At 42.8% G+C, this 18,576-nt stretch overlaps 1 protein-coding gene across 8 annotated transcripts in view; it reads left to right on the forward strand.

Moving 5' to 3' along the window:
* Positions 1–18,576, forward strand: part of LOC138759144 (serine/threonine-protein kinase WNK3-like) — a 134,455-nt gene that overhangs the window by 77,100 nt on the left and 38,779 nt on the right. For all 8 annotated transcript variants that reach the window (XM_069929131.1, XM_069929130.1, XM_069929137.1 and 5 more), the window contains 3 exons: positions 3,283–3,499; positions 11,891–12,024; positions 14,579–14,643. In XM_069929131.1, coding sequence (XP_069785232.1) covers positions 3,283–3,499; positions 11,891–12,024; positions 14,579–14,643 — 416 coding nt within the window. The remainder of the gene's footprint in view (positions 1–3,282; positions 3,500–11,890; positions 12,025–14,578; positions 14,644–18,576) is intronic.

The following is an 18,576-nucleotide window of genomic DNA, read 5'->3' on the forward strand; positions in this document are numbered from 1 at the left end:
CAGAACTGAACACAATACTCTAAGTGAGATCTCAGTCAAGATTTATAGAATTGCAACATGACCTCTTGACTCCTGAACTCAAACCCAGCATCCCATAGGCCTTTTTAACTAACCCATCAACCTGCGTGGCGACCTCGAAGGACGTATGGATTTGCACCCCAAGATCCCTCTTCACCTGGAACCATGGAGCGCCTCGGCGCAGAAACAGGCCCTTTGATCCATCAATTCCATTACTCATCCCATTGACCGTCGCTCTCCGCACCCCTCCCATCCATGTCCCCATCCAAATTTTCCTCAGATGTTGAAATCGAGCCCACGTTCACCACCTCCACTCATCCTGCACACTCACCACCCTCTGCAGGAAGAGGTTCCCCCAAAACATCTTGCCTCTTGCCCATCACGCATGTGAAGTTCCCTTCAATGTTCCTTGGCATCCCCTCACCTTTACCCCATGTCCTTCAGTTCTTCTGTCATCCACCCTCAGAGGGAACCGGCCTGCTTGTATTTATCTATCCCCCCTCATCATTTTAAATACCTCTTTCAAATCTTCCCTCATTCTTCTAAGCTCCAGGAAATAAAGTCCAAACCTACTTAAGTTTTCCCTGTAATTCAGTTCCTCAATCCAGGCAACATCCTAGTAAATCTCTCCACTCTGTCTATCTTTATTGATACCTTTCCGGTAGTGATGGGGAAAGAGAGAGAGACAGGGGGAAGGGGGTTAACAACCAAAACTGCACACAATACACTAAATTTGTCCTCACCAATGTCTTATACAATTTTTACATAACATCCAATCCCTATGTTCGAACCATAGAACATAACAGCACAGAAACCGGCCCTTCTAGTCTATGCTGAACTATTTTTCTGCCTTGTCCCACTGTCCTGCACCCAGTCCATACGCCCCCCCAACCCTCCCAAGCACATACCTGTCCAAGTTCTTTTTAAATGTTAAAATTAAGCCTGCATTCACCATTTCTGCTCGTTCACACACTCTCACCGCTCTCTGTCTGTAAAAACTTTTCCCCTTTCACCCTTAACCCACGTCTCTGGTTTGTATCTCACCTACCTTCAGTGGAAAAAGCCTATCTACAATTACTCTGTCTATTCCCCCTCATAATTTTAAATACCTTGATCAAATCTCCCCTCATTCTTCTACACTCCAGGGAATAAAGTCCTAACCTGTTTAACCTTTCCCTGTAACTCAGTTCCCCGAGTCCTGACAGCATCCTAGTTAATTCTCTCTTCACTCTTTCAATCTTACTGATATCCTTCCTGTAGATAGGTGGTTTCCGGACTTGAGGCTGTTCTCCTTGCTGTCAACCCCCCCCCCCCACCCCCTCAAGCTTTTCACCGAAGGTCACCCCATGAGGAGAGGTGCTTGCTGGCACTCCCAGTTTTCCCAGTGCTAAGGCCTCAGCCACGAAAGGCAAGTGGGTCAATTTCCCTGGGTGACTGTTCCACACGCTGTGGCGCTTTTTTCTGCTCGAGTCGCAGGAACTCCCACGTGTCGTGGAGCCCCGGGCATAATGCCGCCAGTGCGGTCTTGCCAGCACCTTGTCTGGTTGCCACCTGCGACATCCCAGCTCTCGGCTCCTTCCACCAAGCCAGCTACACTTGGGGCCACACCTCCTCCCTCGCCACCACTTGGGGCCCTGAACAAGCCTTGCAAGCAAAACAACACTTTGCCTGTCAATCTGCAGGGAGGTCACCTACTGCATCCGGTGCTCCCATTATGTCAGAGAAATAGCACCCAGACGTAGATTTCCCAGTGAGCGACCATTTCAGTTCCACACCCCATTCCCACACTGACTTGTCTGTCCATGGTCTCTCACACACTGCCAGACTGAGACCACCCAGAAATTGAAGTAATAGCACCCTCCAACAGATGGCATTAACAATGGCCTCCAGTTTCTATTAACCCCCCTCCCTCCCTGTCTCTCTCTCTCTCTTCCCATCCCTCTGTCTCCTTTCCTCCAGCTCCTCACCCCCTCCCCTCTCCATTCAGAGAGCAAACCCCCCCCCCCCATCACTTTTCAGCTTTTTTCTCTTCTACCTCCCATCCATATCTACTGATGAGCTCTTGCCCATTTGTCTGTGCTCCTCTCCCTGTCCCTCCATCCTTTCCTCTCTCCTCTCCATTTCTATTCAGGAACCTTCTTGCCCTCAGCACCCTCTTGAATCCCAGTTCTGATACTTAGTGCTTATGAGCCGGACTCCCACAGCCTGTGTGAATCCTTGCGGTCACCACCCTCAAGTCGCCAACAGTCCACAGCTGCAGAGCCGTTCACTGATCCACAGCCATGGTCACTGTCCTGTTGGGTATCCTTTGCTTCTCCTCATCAACAAGGGGGTGTTCTCCCCATTTCTGGGACCCCGGGCTGGTCCGCTGCTCCCCCGGGAGTCTGCAACCCCTGCCAAGCACAGGCGTCGCCATCTTGGACCCGGACTCCAAGGTCACTGGATTTTAAAATAAAGCACATTCAGCTCCTTTAAGAGGCTGTTTAAATCTCGTACAGAGCTGTCGACAGTAGGACCCTGTGGAGGAGTGCTGTGACCCCGCTGCCTGCTTTTCCCAATTCCACACCAGTGGGCCAGAAGCGTCTGTTACCGTGCTGTATCTCCAAATGAAATTAAATCCTGACCCTTGGAATCCCAGCTACTAACTTACCCTTGGCTGGCATTGAGCTTGTTGGCCTGGAATTCCCTGGCATATCCTTGCCAATGAAGGCACGACCATAGAATCATAACCCTCCAGACCTCTCCCATCCATGTATCTATCCAATTTATTCTTCAAACTCAAGCTCTCTCAGTGAAGAACCTTCCCCAATGTTCTCCCTAAACCTTTCCCCCTTCAACTTAAAATGATGACCTCTTGTATTAATCTCCCCCAATCTAAGTGGAAAAGCTTATTCTCATCCACTCTGTCTATACCTCTCAAAATCTTGTAAACCTTGATCAAATCTCCCCTTATTCTTCTTCGCTCCAGGGAATAAAGTCCTAACCTATTTAACCCTTCACTGCAACTGAACTCCTGAAGACCTGGCAATATCGTAGTAAATCTTCTCTGCACTCTTTCAATCTTATTGACATCCTTCCTGTAGTTGGGCGAACAGAATGATATTAGACATTCTCGACGATAAAGCAAACGTTTCTGCCATGGCTCCCACAGTTTCCTCCCGAGCTTCCCATCACAGCGGATATGCCCCGTGCGGTGTATGGTTGGGGGGGCAGGGGCGGGTGGGGCAGGTTCGGCCTCGCCTTCTGATCTGCCGGCGCTTCCAGGTCAGGTCGGGGTTCTTCCACGAGAGTGACTCCAAGCTGCTGTCCAAGTGCATCCGGGACCGGGTGTCGTTCATCAAGCGGAAACGGCAGAGGACCCAGCAGGCACGGGGAGCAGAGGAGCAGGAGAAGGTGCGCTCACAGGTCCCGACTGAGAGCGAGGATCCAGAGGTGGACCAGCACGCGCTGCAGAGCAAGCTCCTGGCGGCCGCCCTCTCACGTAAGCTCAGCCTTTGTGGTCGACGTTTCGGTTTCTCCCTCGTTTTTTTTAATTTTTTTATTTTTCACACTATAAACCACATTGATCAAGATACATACATTTTTCTTTTCAAATATATACAGTGTCATTTTATTCCCCCCCTCCCTCTTCCCATCCCACCCTCCCTACCTCCCCTCCCATTCATTTAAAGTACAGAATCTAAGATACATTAAACCCGTCAAACAATGTTGTCACTCAATAAAAATAAACAAGAAATTCCACTGAGTCAATTCTTTTCATTTCCTTCTCCTCCTGTCATTTTAGGTGGTAGATGTCCTCGGTAGGTTTTCTCTATTGTGTTTCATGTATGGCTCCCATATTTGTTCAAATATTGTAATATTATTTCTTAAATTATATGTTATTTTTTCTAATGGAATACATTTATTCATTTCTATATACCATTGTTGTATTCTCAAGTTATCTTCTAATTTCCAGGCTGACATAATATATTTTTTTGCTACAGCTAGGGCTATCCTAACAAATCTTTTTTGTGCACCATCCAAATCAAGTCCAAATTCTTTGTTTTTTATGTTACTTAGGAGGAAGATCTCTGGGTTTTTTGGTATATTGCTTTCTGTGATTTTATTTAATATCTGGTTTAGATCTTCCCAAAATTTTTTCACTTTCTCACATGTCCAGATTGCATGAATTGTTGTTCCCATTTCCTTTTTACAGCGAAAACATCTGTCAGATACTGTTGGGTCCCATTTATTTAACTTTTGAGGTGTAATGTATAGCCTGTGTATCCAGTTCTCTTGTATCATACGTAACCTCGTGTTTATTGTATTTCTCATAGTTCCAGAGCATAACTTCTCCCACGTTTCCTTCTTTATCTCTATGTTTAAATCTTGTTCCCATTTTTGTTTAGTTTTACCATTTGTTTCCTCATTCTCCTTTTCTTGCAGTTTAATATACATATTTGTTATAAATAATTTGATTATCATTGTGTCTGTAATCACATATTCAAAACTACTTCCCTCTGGTAACCTCAGACTGCTTCCCAATTTGTCCTTCAAGTAGGATTTCAGTTGGTAGTATGCCAACACTGTATCGTGAGTTATATTTATCCTTCATTTGTTCAAAGGATAATAATTTATTTCCTGAAAAGCAATTTTCTATTCTTTTGATCCCTTTTTTCTCCCATTCTCTAAAGGAAAGGTTATCTATTGTAAAAGTGATTAGGTGATTTTGCGTCAGTATTAGTTTTGGTAGTTGGTAATTTGTTTTATTCCTTTCTACATGAATCTTCCAAATATTGAGCAGATGATGTAATACTGGAAAATTCCTACGTTGTACCAATTTTTCATCCCATTTATATAATATGTTCAGGTATCTTCTCCCCTATTTTATCTAGTTCTAATCTAGTCCAATCTGGCTTTTCCCTTGTTTGATAAAAATCTGATAGGTATCTTAATTGTGCGGCTCTATAATAATTTTTTTAATTTAGCAGTTGTAAGCCTCCTTGTTTATACCATTCTGTTAATTTATCTAGTGCTATCCTCGGTTTCCCCCCTTTCCATAAAAATTTCCTTATTATTTTCTTTAACTCCTTGAAGAATTTCTCTGACAAGTGTATTGGCAATGCCTGAAATAGGTATAATATCCTTGGGAAAATGTTCATTTTAATACAGTTTATCCTTCCTATTAGTGTTAGTGGTAAGTCTTTCCAATGCTCTAAGTCGTCCTGTAATTTTTTCATTAGTGGATAATAATTGAGTTTATATAGATGGCCAAGGTTTTTATGTATTTGTATACCTAGGTATCTTATTGCTTGCATTTGCCATCTGAATGGTGATTCTTTCTTAAATTTATCCGCATTATTCATTGGCATTGCTTCACTTTTATTTGCATTAATCTTGTATCCCGACATTTCTCCATATTCCTTCAATTTCTTATGTAACTTATGTAATTCTTTTATTGATATTTCTGGTTCTGTTAAGTATACTATAACATCATCTGCAAATAAACTGATTTTATATTCCTTGTCTTTTATTTTTATCCCTTTTATTTTATTTTCTGTTCTTATCAATTCTGCTAGTGGTTCTATAGCGAACGCAAAAAGTAAGGGTGATAGTGGGCATCCCTGCCTTGTTGATCTGCTTAAGTTAAATTGCTTTGATATATATCCATTTACTGTCACTTTCGCCAATGGCCCCTTATATAATGCTTTAATCCAATTAATATATTTCTCTGGTAAACTGAATTTTTGTAGTACTTTGAATAAATAATTCCATTCTACTCTGTCAAAGGCCTTCTCTGCGTCTAAAGCAACTGCTACTGTTGGAGCTTTATTTCCTTCTACTGCATGAATTAAGTTAATAAATTTACAAATATTGTCTGTTGTTCGTCTTTTTTTAATAAATCCAGTTGGGTCTCGATTTACTATTTCTGGTACATAGTCGGCTAATCTGTTTGCTAATAGTTTAGCTATTATCTTGTAATCTGTGTTAAGTAAAGATATTAGTCTATATGACGCTGGTGCTAATGGATCTTTCCCCGTCTTTGGTATTACTGTAATTATTGCTGTTTTGCGTGAATCTGGTAAGCTTTGTGTTTTATCAGTCTGGTTGATTATTTCCAGAAGGGGAGGGATTAATAAGTCTTTAAATGTTTTATAGAATTCTATTGGGAATCCATCCTCTCCTGGTGTTTTATTATTTGGTAGTTTTTTTTAATTATCTCTTGTATTTCTACAATTTCAAATGGTTCTGTTAATTTATTTTGTTCCTCTGTAATTTCGCTAGTTCAATTTTAGTTAAAAATTCATCTATTTTGTCTTCTTTCCCTTCGTTTTCAGTTTGGTATAATTGTTCGTAGAATTCTCTTAAGCTTTCATTAATCTCCGTTGGATTTTCTGTGATTTGTTTGTCTTTTTTCCTTGATGCCAATACCATTCTTTTAGTTTGTTCTGTCTTAAACTGCCATGCTAGAATTTTGTGCGTTTTTTCTCCTAGTTCATAATATTTCTGTTTTGTCTTCTCCACCTTATATGTTTGTAGTGTTTCATATTTTATTTTTTTATCTGCCAATTCTCTTCTTTTAGTTGTGTCTTCCTTCATTGCTAATTCTTTTTCTATATTTGCTATTTCCCTTTCCAACTGCTCTGTTTCCTGATTGTAGTCCTTCTTCATCTTGGTTACATAACTTATTATTTGCCCTCTGATGAACGCTTTTATTGCGTCCCATAGTATAAACTTATCTTTCACTGATTCCGTATTTATTTCAAAGTACATTTTAATTTGTCTTTCAATGCATTCTCTAAAATCCTGCCTTTTAAGTAGCATGGAGTTTAATTTCCATCTATATATTCTTGGAGGGATGTCCTCTAACTCTATTGTCAATATCAGGGGTGAGTGGTCCGATAATATTCTAGCTTTATATTTTGTTTTTCTTACTCTGTCTTGCATGCGAGCTGATAACAGGAATAGGTCTATTCTTGAGTATGTTTTATGTCTACCTGAATAATATGAATATTCCTTTTCCTTCGGGTGTTGTTTCCTCCATATATCCAAAAGTTGCATTCCTTGCATCGATTTAATTATAAATTTGGTTACTTTGTTCTTTCTGTTAATTTTTTTCCAAGTTTTATCCATGTTTGAATCCAAATTAAGGTTGAAATCCCCTCCTATGTTCCCTTGCGTGTCTGCTATCTTCAAAAAAAATATCTTGCATAAATTTTTGATCTTCTTCGTTAGGTGAATATACATTGAGTAAATTCCAAAACTCCGAATATATCTGACATTTTATCATTACATATCTCCCTGCTGGATCTATTATTTCCTCTTCTATTTTAATTGGTACATTTTTACTGATTAATATAGCTACTCCTCTAGCTTTTGAATTATATGACACTGCTGTTACATGTCCTACCCAATCTCTCTTTAATTTCTTGTGCTCCATTTTGTTAAAAGTGTTTCTTGCATGAATGCTATATCAATTTTTTCTTTTTTCAGTAAATTTAGCAGTTTCTTCCTTTTGATTTGGTTATGTATTCCATTAATATTTAAAGTCATATAGTTCAACATAGCCATTTCATTCTTTGTTTATCTTTCCTTTCCGTTTCCTCATCATCACCTTTCCTTCCTGCTTTCTTGTTTTGAACACTTTATAAGACAACATTTCTAAAACATCAAACATTTCCCTTATTCTCCTATCTAAAATTTCTTTAACCCCACTATCCCTTCCCCTTCCTGAGTTGCGCTTTATCCCTTGTCGGGCAACCACATCTCCCCTCTCCATTTGGATTTGCGAATTCACTCGCAAGCGTCAACTGATTTTGCAGTGAGCGTAACTCCTCCCCACCCAGCCCCCCCAGAAAAGATTTTAATTTTCATATAATTTTCTCTTAATTCACTCCTTACTTCCTCTCTTCCCTTTCTTTCCCTTATTAATTCTTATCTATACTCTATATATTTTCCTTTAAACACGGATACACTCATGTACACACATATACACATACACACACATATATATTTATATATATATATATATTTATATATATATATATATATATATATATATATATATATATTTATATATATATATATTTATATATATATATATTTATATATTTATATATATATACACCCATATACACACATACATATAGTTCGTGGTCATTTTTACTCTCGTTACATGTCTTCATCTCTCTGTCTGTTTTGTAGTTGTTCTGCAAATTTTCGTGTTTCCTCCAGATCCGAGAATAGTCTGTTTTGCTGCCCTGGAATAACTATTTTAAGTACCGCTGTGTACTTTAGCATAAATTTACATCGTTTTTTCCATAGGATCGCTTTTGCTGTATTAAACTCCTTTCTCTTCTTCAGGAGTTCAAAACTTATGTCTGGATAGAAAAAAATTTTTTGACCTTTGTATTCCAGTGGCTTTTTGTCTTCTCTTATTTTCTTCATTGCTTTCTCTAATATATTTTCTCTTGTTGTATATCTTAGGAATTTTACTAAAATGGATCTTGGTTTTTGTTGTGGCTGTGGTTTCGGGGCTAATGTTCTATGTGCCCTTTCTATATCCATTTCTTCCTTTAATTCTGGTCTTCCTAGGACCCTGGGGATCCAATCTTTTATAAATTCTCTCATATTCTTGCCTTCTTCATCTTCCTTAAGGCCCACTATCTTTATATTATTTCTTCTATTATAATTTTCCATTATATCTATCTTCTGAGCTAATAGCTCTTGTGTCTCTTTAACTTTTTTTATTAGATTCTTCTAATTTCTTTTTTAAGTCCTCTACTTCCATTTCTACGGCTGTTTCTCATTCTTCCACCTTGTCCACTCTTTTTCCTATATCTGACATGACCATCTCTAATCTATTCATTTTTTCTTCTGTACTTTTAATTCTTTTTATTTCACTAAATTCTTGTGATTGCCATTCTTTTACTGATTCCATATATTCTTTAAAAAAAATATATCCATTGTCTTGCCTTTCCCTTCTTCTTCCATTTCTCTATGTTCTTCTTCTTCTTCCTCTGGGTTGGTCATCTGTTGTTTCCTTGTTTTCTTTTTACTCTCTTCTTTCTTGTTCTCATTGTTTTCTATGTTCTCTTCCTGTTGTTGTGTTGTAGCTGTCATTCTCAGCTGTGGAGATCAACTCCTCAGCTGGTCCCTCCTCCCGTCAGTGTTTTTTTTGTCATGCGCATCGCGCATGCGCGACTCCTCGCGTATGCGCGGTTGCGCATTTTTACTTGGCTCTGCGAGCCATTTTTGTAGTCCCGAGCTCAGGACTTCAACTGACCTTAGGGAGCGGGCTTCTCTCTCCGCGGCGGGCCTCCTCGGACAGGTAAGGCCTTCACCTTCTTCTTCCGACGTTCTTTCTTCTTCTCTTCTTCCCGTTGCTTTCGACTTTTCTTTCTTTGCTGCCATTTTCTTCCCACCTTTACTTTCACTTTATTTTAATCTTTATGTTTGTGCCTTTGTGTTTTCTGTGTTTTTTTTTAATTTTTCCGGAGAGAGCTGGAGTTCCCCGACCGGCCACTACTCCATCACGTGACTCCTCCGGTTCCTCCCTCGTTGAGGGACAGAGCAGGGAAGTGTAGGGAGTGGGGAGACAAATGGGACTCTACAAAGCACTGGTGAGACCTCACTTGGAGGACTATGTACAGTTCTGGGCACTGTAAGCTAGCATTGGAAAGGGTTCAGAGAAGATTTACTAGAATTATACCAGGAATGAAAGTAAGTCACGTAAATCTCTAGACACCGTGGTTGAAGAAAAAACACAAAATGCTGGAGAAACTCAACAGGTCAAACAGCATCATTTATACAGCAAAGGTAAAAATACATATCCAACGTTTCGGGCTTGAGCCCTTCATCAAAGGTATGGAAGAATCTTGGCAGGCGACTGAACAAAAGTAAGGTGGGGGGAAGGCAGGAGGTGATATGTGGAGGAGGGAGGGGACAGCAGCAATCAGGGGGTGGAGGGGGAAGAAAGGGGAGAGCTGGAAGTGGGAGGGAAAAGAAAAGGTGAGCAGGTTTAGCAGAGAAGTCGATGTTAATGCCATCTGGCTGGAGAGTGTGCAGATGGAAAATAAGGTGTTGTTCCTCCAATCTGTGGGTGGTGTGGGTGGGATAAGTCCATGGACAGACATGGGAGTGTGACGTAGAATTGAAATGGTTGGCTACTGGGAGGTCTCTGTTGTAGCTCGGCGAAGTGAACTCCCAGTCTTTTCGATGTAGAGAAGGCACAAAGGGAGCACCAGATGCAGCAAATCAGTCCTGCAGATACACAAGTGAAGTGTTGATTCACTTGGAAGGCCTGCTTGGGGCCCCAGACTGAGGTGAGAGAGGAGGTGTGGGTGCAAGTGTTGCACCTCCTGCGGCTACAGGGACCAGAATGAAAGGGTTAGTATATGAGGAACGATTGTCAATTCTGGGACTGTACTCAATGGAGTTCAAAAGGATGAGGGGGACCTCATGGAGGCATTTTGAATGGTGAAAGGCCTGGACAGAGTAGATGTCGCAAGGATGTTTCCCATGGTAGAGGAGTCTAGGCACAACTTCAGGATAAAAGGGCATCAATTTAAATCAGAGACAGGGAAAAACTTCTTTAGCCATAGGGTCATGAGTCTGTGGAACTTGTTGCCACAGGCGGCTATGGGAGCGAGGTCATTGGGTGTGTTTAAGGCAGAGGTTGACAAGTCAGGGCATCAATGGTTATGGGGAGTGGGGCTGAGTGGGAGGATGGATCAGCTTATTAGAATGGTGGAGCAGACTCAATTGACCTTCTGCTCCTATACCTTATGACAGTGAACTTGAGGTGAAGTTTTGCCCACCTGTGTTCGTTCGCTCATTTGGGGACCAGCTCATTGTTCTGACCTGTCCGAGTTCATTCCTGTCTCCCTGTCCTGGACCCATATCCCTCCAAAGCTTTCCCATCCAAACCCCCCAGTGGTGTCCTCCTCCAGCAGCCTGTTTCACTTACCCACCACCACTGCATGGAGGGAAAATTCTCCTCAAGCCACTTTAAATTTTACCCCTCTCACCTTAAACCCATGCTATCTGGTTTTGGACTCCCCTGTTGAATGCTGGATCCTTTCTTTGAGGCTCTTAGCCTATTTCCTCCCTCCCTTCCCCCTCGCCCTATGAAATTTCTCTGACCCTCTGCTATCTCCTACCAGTTGTCCTACCCTGCCTCCTGCCCTGACCTTCGCCCTCTTCCCCTATGTTCCTCTTGTTTCAATCCCAACCTCTGTCACGGTTAAATCTAAGTTTATAAATTTATACACAGCACAGGCCTTCTGGCCCACAAGCCCAAATACACCTAATTAATCTACAACACCTCCCCCCACCCTTCCCTCTATACAATTCGATAGGTGGGAGAAAACTGGGGCACCTCGAGAATTGGGCCACACAGACACAGCAAGAACGTATAAAGTTCTTACAGATAGTGCCAGATTCGAATCCGGTTCACTAATGCTGCACTAGTGTGACACTAACTGTCACCTAGTTTACGAGGAGTTTGTGTGTTCTCCCTGTGACCATATGGGTACCCCCTTCCCCCCACCGCCACCCCCCACCCGACTGTCAGAGACCTGTGGGTTAAATCTGGGAATTCCGTTTTTATCCATTCTTTTGTCTTTCTCTCTTGTCAATCATCATTAATTTTCATTCATTGTGAGAGTGTTATGAGGCTAGGTGGCTCCAGCAAGCAGGAATTACGGTCCATCTGGACCCTGTACTTATATGTATGACAATAAATTTTTCATCACTGAAATGGGCAGGGGAAGTTGGCAGGCCTCTGAAAGAGTAGGAGGGAGAGATGTGAGTGAGAAAATGGGGGTCGGAATGGCTGGGAGGAGTTTTTTCCCCGTGGTAACCTCTGACTCCATCTCCTTCTGTTCCCCAGTCGACAGCCTGTCGGACAGCAGCCTGGCCTCCGCAGCAGGCTCTGAGTCCCAGAGCGGAGCGGCTCACCCCGAGCCCAGGCTGAGGGTGTCGTCGGGCTCCAGTGTGGAACCTCAGCCGCCGCCACCTGTTGCGGTAAGCTTCTGTGCCAGTCCAGGAGCGGGTGGGTGTCAGCTGCGGGTTCCTTTGGCATCGGGCCGGCTCTCCCCGAGTTGACCGTGGGGGGTTGGGGGGGGTGACACTGCGTGCCAGGACACTCAGCCAACGCTTGGGGGAGATGATTAAGCCCATCGCTCAATGCCTGAATCCCAGTGTCCCCCGGAGTTTGGAGCAATGAAGGGGTGACCTTGTTCAAACATTGAAGGCCCTTGGCAGGGTTGATGTTGAGATGCTCCCAGCAGCAAAAGGATCTCATAAGACAAGACAGCTCGAAACAGGCGGGTGGGAGATGTCACATGTCCGAGGGTGGTGAATCACTGATTCGAGGGGAAGGGGGTCTTTCTGCAAGTCGTTCTGTGCTCCATGTGGCCCCAGTGGTGATAGTTGACACTCTTTGTTACAATAGCATAGAAACAGGGCCTTCAGCCCTTCTAGGCTGGCCGGTTCATTATTCTGCCTCATCTCACTGACATGCATCCAGTCCATAGCCCTCCATAGCCATCCCATCTATGTACCTGTCCAAATTATTCTTCAGTGTTAAAATTAAACCCACATTCACCATCTCAGCTCGTTCCACACTCGCACCGCTCTCTGTGTGAAAGGTTCCCCCTAAACTTTTCCCTTTTCACCCTTAACCAGTATCTTCTGGTTTGGATCTAACCGACCCTCAGTGGAAAAAGCCGACCTAGATTTACTCTGTCTGTCCCCCTCATAATTTTAAATACCTCAATCAAATCTCCCCTCATTCTTCTATACTTCAGAGAAAAAAAGGTCCAAACCTGATTAACCTTTCTCTGTAACTCAGTCCCTGAAGTCCAGGCAACATCCTAATAATCATCCTTTCAATCGTATTGATATCTTTCCTGTAGTTCGGTGACCAAAACTGCACACAATTCTCCAAATTTGGCCTCAACCAATGTCTTGTACAACTTTACCATCACATCCCAACACCTGTATTCTGATTTCTGATGGCCAATGTGCCAAAAGCTCTCCTTACCACCCTACCACCTGTGACGCCACTTTCTTTGTATTCCCAGATCCCTTTGTTCTCCTCAGCGCCCGACCATTCACCGTGTACATCCTTTCATGATTTGTCCTTCCAAAATGCAACACCTCACCCTTGTCTGCATTAAACTCCACCTGCCAATACTTAATAATTTGATTTCTGAAGGCCAATGTGCCAAAAGCTCTCCTTACCATCCTACCATCTGTGACACCACTTTCAGGGAATCATGCATCTGTATTCCTAGATCCCTCTGTTTTCCTGCCTCCTCAGTGCCCGACAGTGTAGACCACGCTCCCTGATGACGACGTGGAATTTCCTCATAGGCACTAATCCGTATCTACTCCTGCTGCAGTTAATGGTGGCTCCTGGCGATGAGCTGGCTCCTCAGGAGGCCATGGCCCCATTGACTGAACCCTCCCGGTTGCTGGTGGCTGGGCTCCTGTGGGTCGGCCTTGCCAGAAATGTGTGACCTGCTCCATCCACACTGGCTGGCATATCTGTCCAAGCCAAGGTCACTGGTCTGCATTCACCCCCCCTGCTCATGCCCCATACCTGCCCTTCATACTTTGTTGTTGCACCCCTTATAAGGCCTCAACATCACATCCCTGCTATTATATTCTATTCCCCTTGAAATGAATGCCAGCATTGCATTTGCCTTCTTCACCCCCAACCCATCCTACGAGTTGACCTTCAGGCCACCCTGCACAAGGATTTCCAGGTCTTTTTACATCTGGGGATTTTCAATGTTCTCCGCATTTAGAAAATCGCCTGCCATTTATTTTTCTTTGACCAACGTGCCCGACCACACAACTTCCTGACATTGTATTTCATCTGCCACTTCTTTGCCCATTCTCCTCATCTATTCAAGTCCTTCGGCAGCCTCCGTTTGCTCATTGCTACCTGTCAACGTTCAAAATATTTCAATGAGATGCCCCCCCCCCCATTCTCCTAAATTTCAACGAGTACAGGCCAAGAGCCGTTAAACGCTCATTGTATGATCACCCTTTTATTCCTGGAATCATCATCATGAACCCTTTCCAACATAAGCACATCCTTTCTTCAACGAGGAGCCCAAAACTGCTCACAATACATCTGAGGTCTCACCAGTGCCTTATCAAACCTCCACTCCATATCCCTGCTCTTGTATTTTATTTGCTACCTTCACCACCACGTGGGAAAATTTGCTCCTTGGAACTCCTTTAGTTTCTCCTTGACCTTTTTCCTCCCTCTGCGCTGGGAGATGGGTCCAGCTATCTCTCCACCACAGTTTTGTATATGTCTCGGGTCGCCACTCGGCCTCCTGCATCCCAGTGGGTCCTTGAACCCTCAGCCCTCCATTCCAGGCAGCATCCGGGCGAGTCTCTTCTGCCCTCTCGTTCTCTCACTGCCCTGTCCCTCCTGCCATGGTGGCGGGGTGGGGGGGGGTTGTAATCCCACCAATGTTTCACACAAAGTTATGGGTGGACTGACCAACGGCGAATCGCGAGGTGCTAACAGTGAATGTTTTTTGCTGACGGTTTGCAGTCTTCGCCCCACCCCACGGCACTCGATTCCCAGCGGCCAGCAAGACAGACGCAGGATGCCCTCAGGTAGGGTTGCTTTCCCCATACATTGCTTTGTCCAACTAAATGCTCCTGAGTCCATGCTGTGGCAAGCCCCTGTACCCGACTGTGATGCAGCCAGTCAGCATCTGTAGGAATTTGCCAGGGTTTCCAATTTCATGTTGAGCCTCTGCAAACACCTACGAATCTTGATCGTAATCCCTCATTCCCTGCTGGTTCATGTCTAAATGCTGGTACCATTCATGATTTTTTTAAATTAAAATTTTATTTCCAGCACAGTAGAAGCCGATCCCAGTCATTTAAACCCGTGCCGCCCAAATTAACCTCTAACTCCGTTCATGGAGGGTTGAAGGAAACCGGAGCACCAGAGGAAATCCACGCAGGCATGGGGAGAAAGTACAAACTCCTGACGGACAGCGCCGGATTCAAACTCGGGCCGCTGGCACTGTAACAGCACCACTTCGACCGGCTCGTCGGACATCTGACGCTCTTTGTTTTTTAAAAAAAAATCTTGCTTCAGCTGTCTTTGACATTTTTCACCCCACCACCCTCCAGCAGGTAGTACAGGTTATTTGAAATGCCTGGGACCAGAAGTGTTTTGGATTTTGAAACACCATTTAAAAATGCATTCATTCACTCCCCTCCCGCCCCCGCCCCCACCCCCCCCCCCCCCTATTTTTGGCCTCCCATCTGAGCTCCTGATGCTGCGACTCCAGATCCTCACCCTGCACCCACTTGTCTGAGCTGCTGACGCCCCAACTGTGAATGTACCACCTGGTCCTGCCCATCTGAGCTCACAACGCTTTGAATGACTCAGGTACTCTTGAGGACAAAATTTTGACCTGTGTAAAAGTTGAAACTCCCGCCGCCCCCTTTTTTTTGCCCCAAAAAGTAGTCTAAAAAAATTCAACATTATACAAGTATTGAAAAATTCTACACTCAGTAATGCACTACTTACATCCTCTTTGTCCTTTTCTCCGATCGGGATCTCTGAACTCTGTTATGCATTACCTCATGAGACCACAGATGAAAAAAGTTTTAGATTTTGGATCATTTCTGGTATTCGGATAAGGGGTACTTAACCTGTATTTCAACCTCAGGTGAAGACTCTTGTCTACATACCCATACCTCTGTGATGTAACCCTATCGGGTCTCCCCTTCTACGCTCCGGATAAAACCATGGACAGCCTCTCGCAGCCAGCGTTCTCCAACCCAGGCACCAGCCTCCACTGCACCCTCTGCGTCCTTCCTGTCATGGCTGACCAGAACTGCGTGCATCACTCCAACCCAAAGTTTCCAAGCCTTTCTTTCCCACCCTACCCATTTATTTGGCCAGTTTTATGTGTGTTTGGGGGTGCTATAAACAAGCTCTCTTACCAATCCAATGCTCCTTCGGGTCCTCCTTTCCTGCTTCCCATCCCCCCCTGCTTTTTTTTTAAATTTTTTATTTTTCACACCATAAATCACATTAGCCATGATATACACTTTTTCTTTTTCACACATATACAGTGACTTTTTCTCCCCCCTCCCCTCCCTCCTCCCAAGCCACCCCCCCACCCCCCCCTCATCCATTTTAGGTATACAATCTAGGTTGCATTAAACCCGTCAGACAATGTTGTCATTCAACAAAATTACGCCAGAAATTCTACTGAGTCCATTCTTTTCTTTCCTTCTCCTTCCATCAACTTAGGTAATGTTTGTCCCCGGTAGGTTTTCGCTATTGTATTTAATGTAAGGCTCCCATATTTGTTCGAATATTTCAATATTATTTCTTAAACTATATGTTATTTTTTCTAATGGAATACATTTATTCATTTCTATATACCATTGTTGTATTTTCAAATTATCTTCCAATTTCCAGGTTGACATAATACATTTTTTTGCTATGGCTAGGGCTATCTTAACAAATCTTTTTTGTGCATCCTCCAAATCAATTCCAAATTCTTTGTTTTTTATGTTACTTAGGAGCTGACATTTTATCATAACATATCTCCCTGCTGGATCTATTATTTCCTCTTCTATTTTAAATGGCACATTTTTACTAATTAATATAGCCACTCCTCTTGCTTTTGAATTATACGATGCTGCTGTTACATGTCCTACCCAATCTCTCTTTAATTTCTTGTGCTCCAATTCAGTTAAGTGTGTTTCTTGGATAAATGCTATATCAATTTTTTCCTTTTTCAGTAAATTTAGTAGTTTCTTCCTTTTAATTTGGTTATGTATTCCATTAATATTTAAAGTCATATAGTTCAGTGTAGCCATTTTATACTTTGTTTATCTTCTCCTTCCGTTTTTCCATCATTACCTTTCCTCCTTTTCCATTTCTGTTTTATTATTTTAAACTCTTTATAAGACAACATTCCTACAACATCAAACATTTTCCTTATTCTCCTATTTATATCTTCTTTATCCCCAATCTCCCCTTCCCCTCCTGAGTTGTCCTTTATCCCTTGTCGGACAACCGCATCTCCCCTCTCCATTTGGGTTTGCGAATTCACTCGCAAGCGTCAACTGATTTTGCAGTGACCGCTATTCCCCCCCCCACCCAGCCCCCCCCAGAAAAGATTTCGCTTTTCATATGTAACAAAGGTCACTCTTTTAATTCCCTCCTTATTCTCTCTATTCCATTACCTTCCCTTATTAATTCTTGTCTATACTATCTATATTTTCCACTAAGTACAGATACATTCACGTATGCACATTGTATCTATTCACTCTTATACCTCTTTACCCACATACATATCAATCGTGATCATTTTTACTCTCATTACCCGTCTTCATCCCTCAGTCTATTTTTGTAATAGTTCTGCAAATTTTCGTGCTTCTTCTGGATCCGAGAATAGTCTGTTTTGTTGTCCTGGAATAAATATTTTCAATACCGCTGGATGCTTTAGTATAAATTTATACCCTTTCTTCCATAAAATCGCCTTTGCTGTATTGAACTCCTTTCTCTTCTTTAGGAGTTCAAAACTTATATCTGGATAAATGAAAATTTTTTGCCCTTTATACTCCAGTGGTTTGTTGCCCTCTCTTACTTTTTCCATTGTCTTCTCCAGTACCTTTTCTCTTGTAGTATATCTTAGGAATTTTACTAAAATAGATCTTGGTTTTTGTTGTGGTTGTGGTTTAGAGGTCAATGCTCTATGTGCCCTTTCTATTTCCATTTCTTGCTGTAGTTCTGGACATCCTAGGGTCTTAGGGATCCAATCTTTTATAAACTCCCTCATATTCTTGCCTTCTTCATCTTCCTTAAGGCCCACTATCTTTATGTTATTTCTTCTGTTATAATTTTCCATTATATCTATTTTTTGAGCTAACAGTTCTTGTGTCTCTTTAGCTTTTTTATTAGATTCCTCCAATTTCTTTTTTAAGTCTTCTACCTCCATTTCTGCTGCTACTGCCCACTCTTCCATCTTGTCCATTTTCTTTCCCATTTCTGTTAAGGTCATATCTATTTTGTTCATTTTCTCTCCTGTGTTGTTTATTCTTCTTCTTAAATCATTAAATTCCTGTGTCTGCCATTCTTTAAATGACTCCATGTATCCTCTAACAAGAGAAAGTATATCCTTTATCTTGCCTTTCCCTTCTTCTTCTATTTCACTGTACTCTTCCTCCTCTTCTTCCTCTGGGTTGGCCATCTGTTGTTTCTTTGTTGCCCTTTTCTTCTCTTCTTTCTTGTTACCATTGTCTTCTGTGTTCTCTTCTTGCTGCAGGTGTTCTGCAGCTGTCGTTGCCGGCTGTGGAGATCGACTCCCCAGCTGGTCCCCCCTCTCGTCGGTGTGTTTTTTTTCATGCGCATGCGCGAGGAGTCGCGCATGCGTGGTTGCGCACTTTTACTCGGCTCAGCGAGCCATTTTTGTAGTTCTATTTCTACCGACCTGAGGAAGCGGGCTTCTCTCTCCACAGCGGGCCTCTTCGGACAGGTAAGGCCTTTTCCTTCTTCCTCCGTTGTCTTCT

This window comes from Narcine bancroftii, chromosome 3 (assembly GCF_036971445.1).
Source record: "Narcine bancroftii isolate sNarBan1 chromosome 3, sNarBan1.hap1, whole genome shotgun sequence".
Lineage (NCBI taxonomy): Eukaryota > Metazoa > Chordata > Chondrichthyes > Torpediniformes > Narcinidae > Narcine > Narcine bancroftii.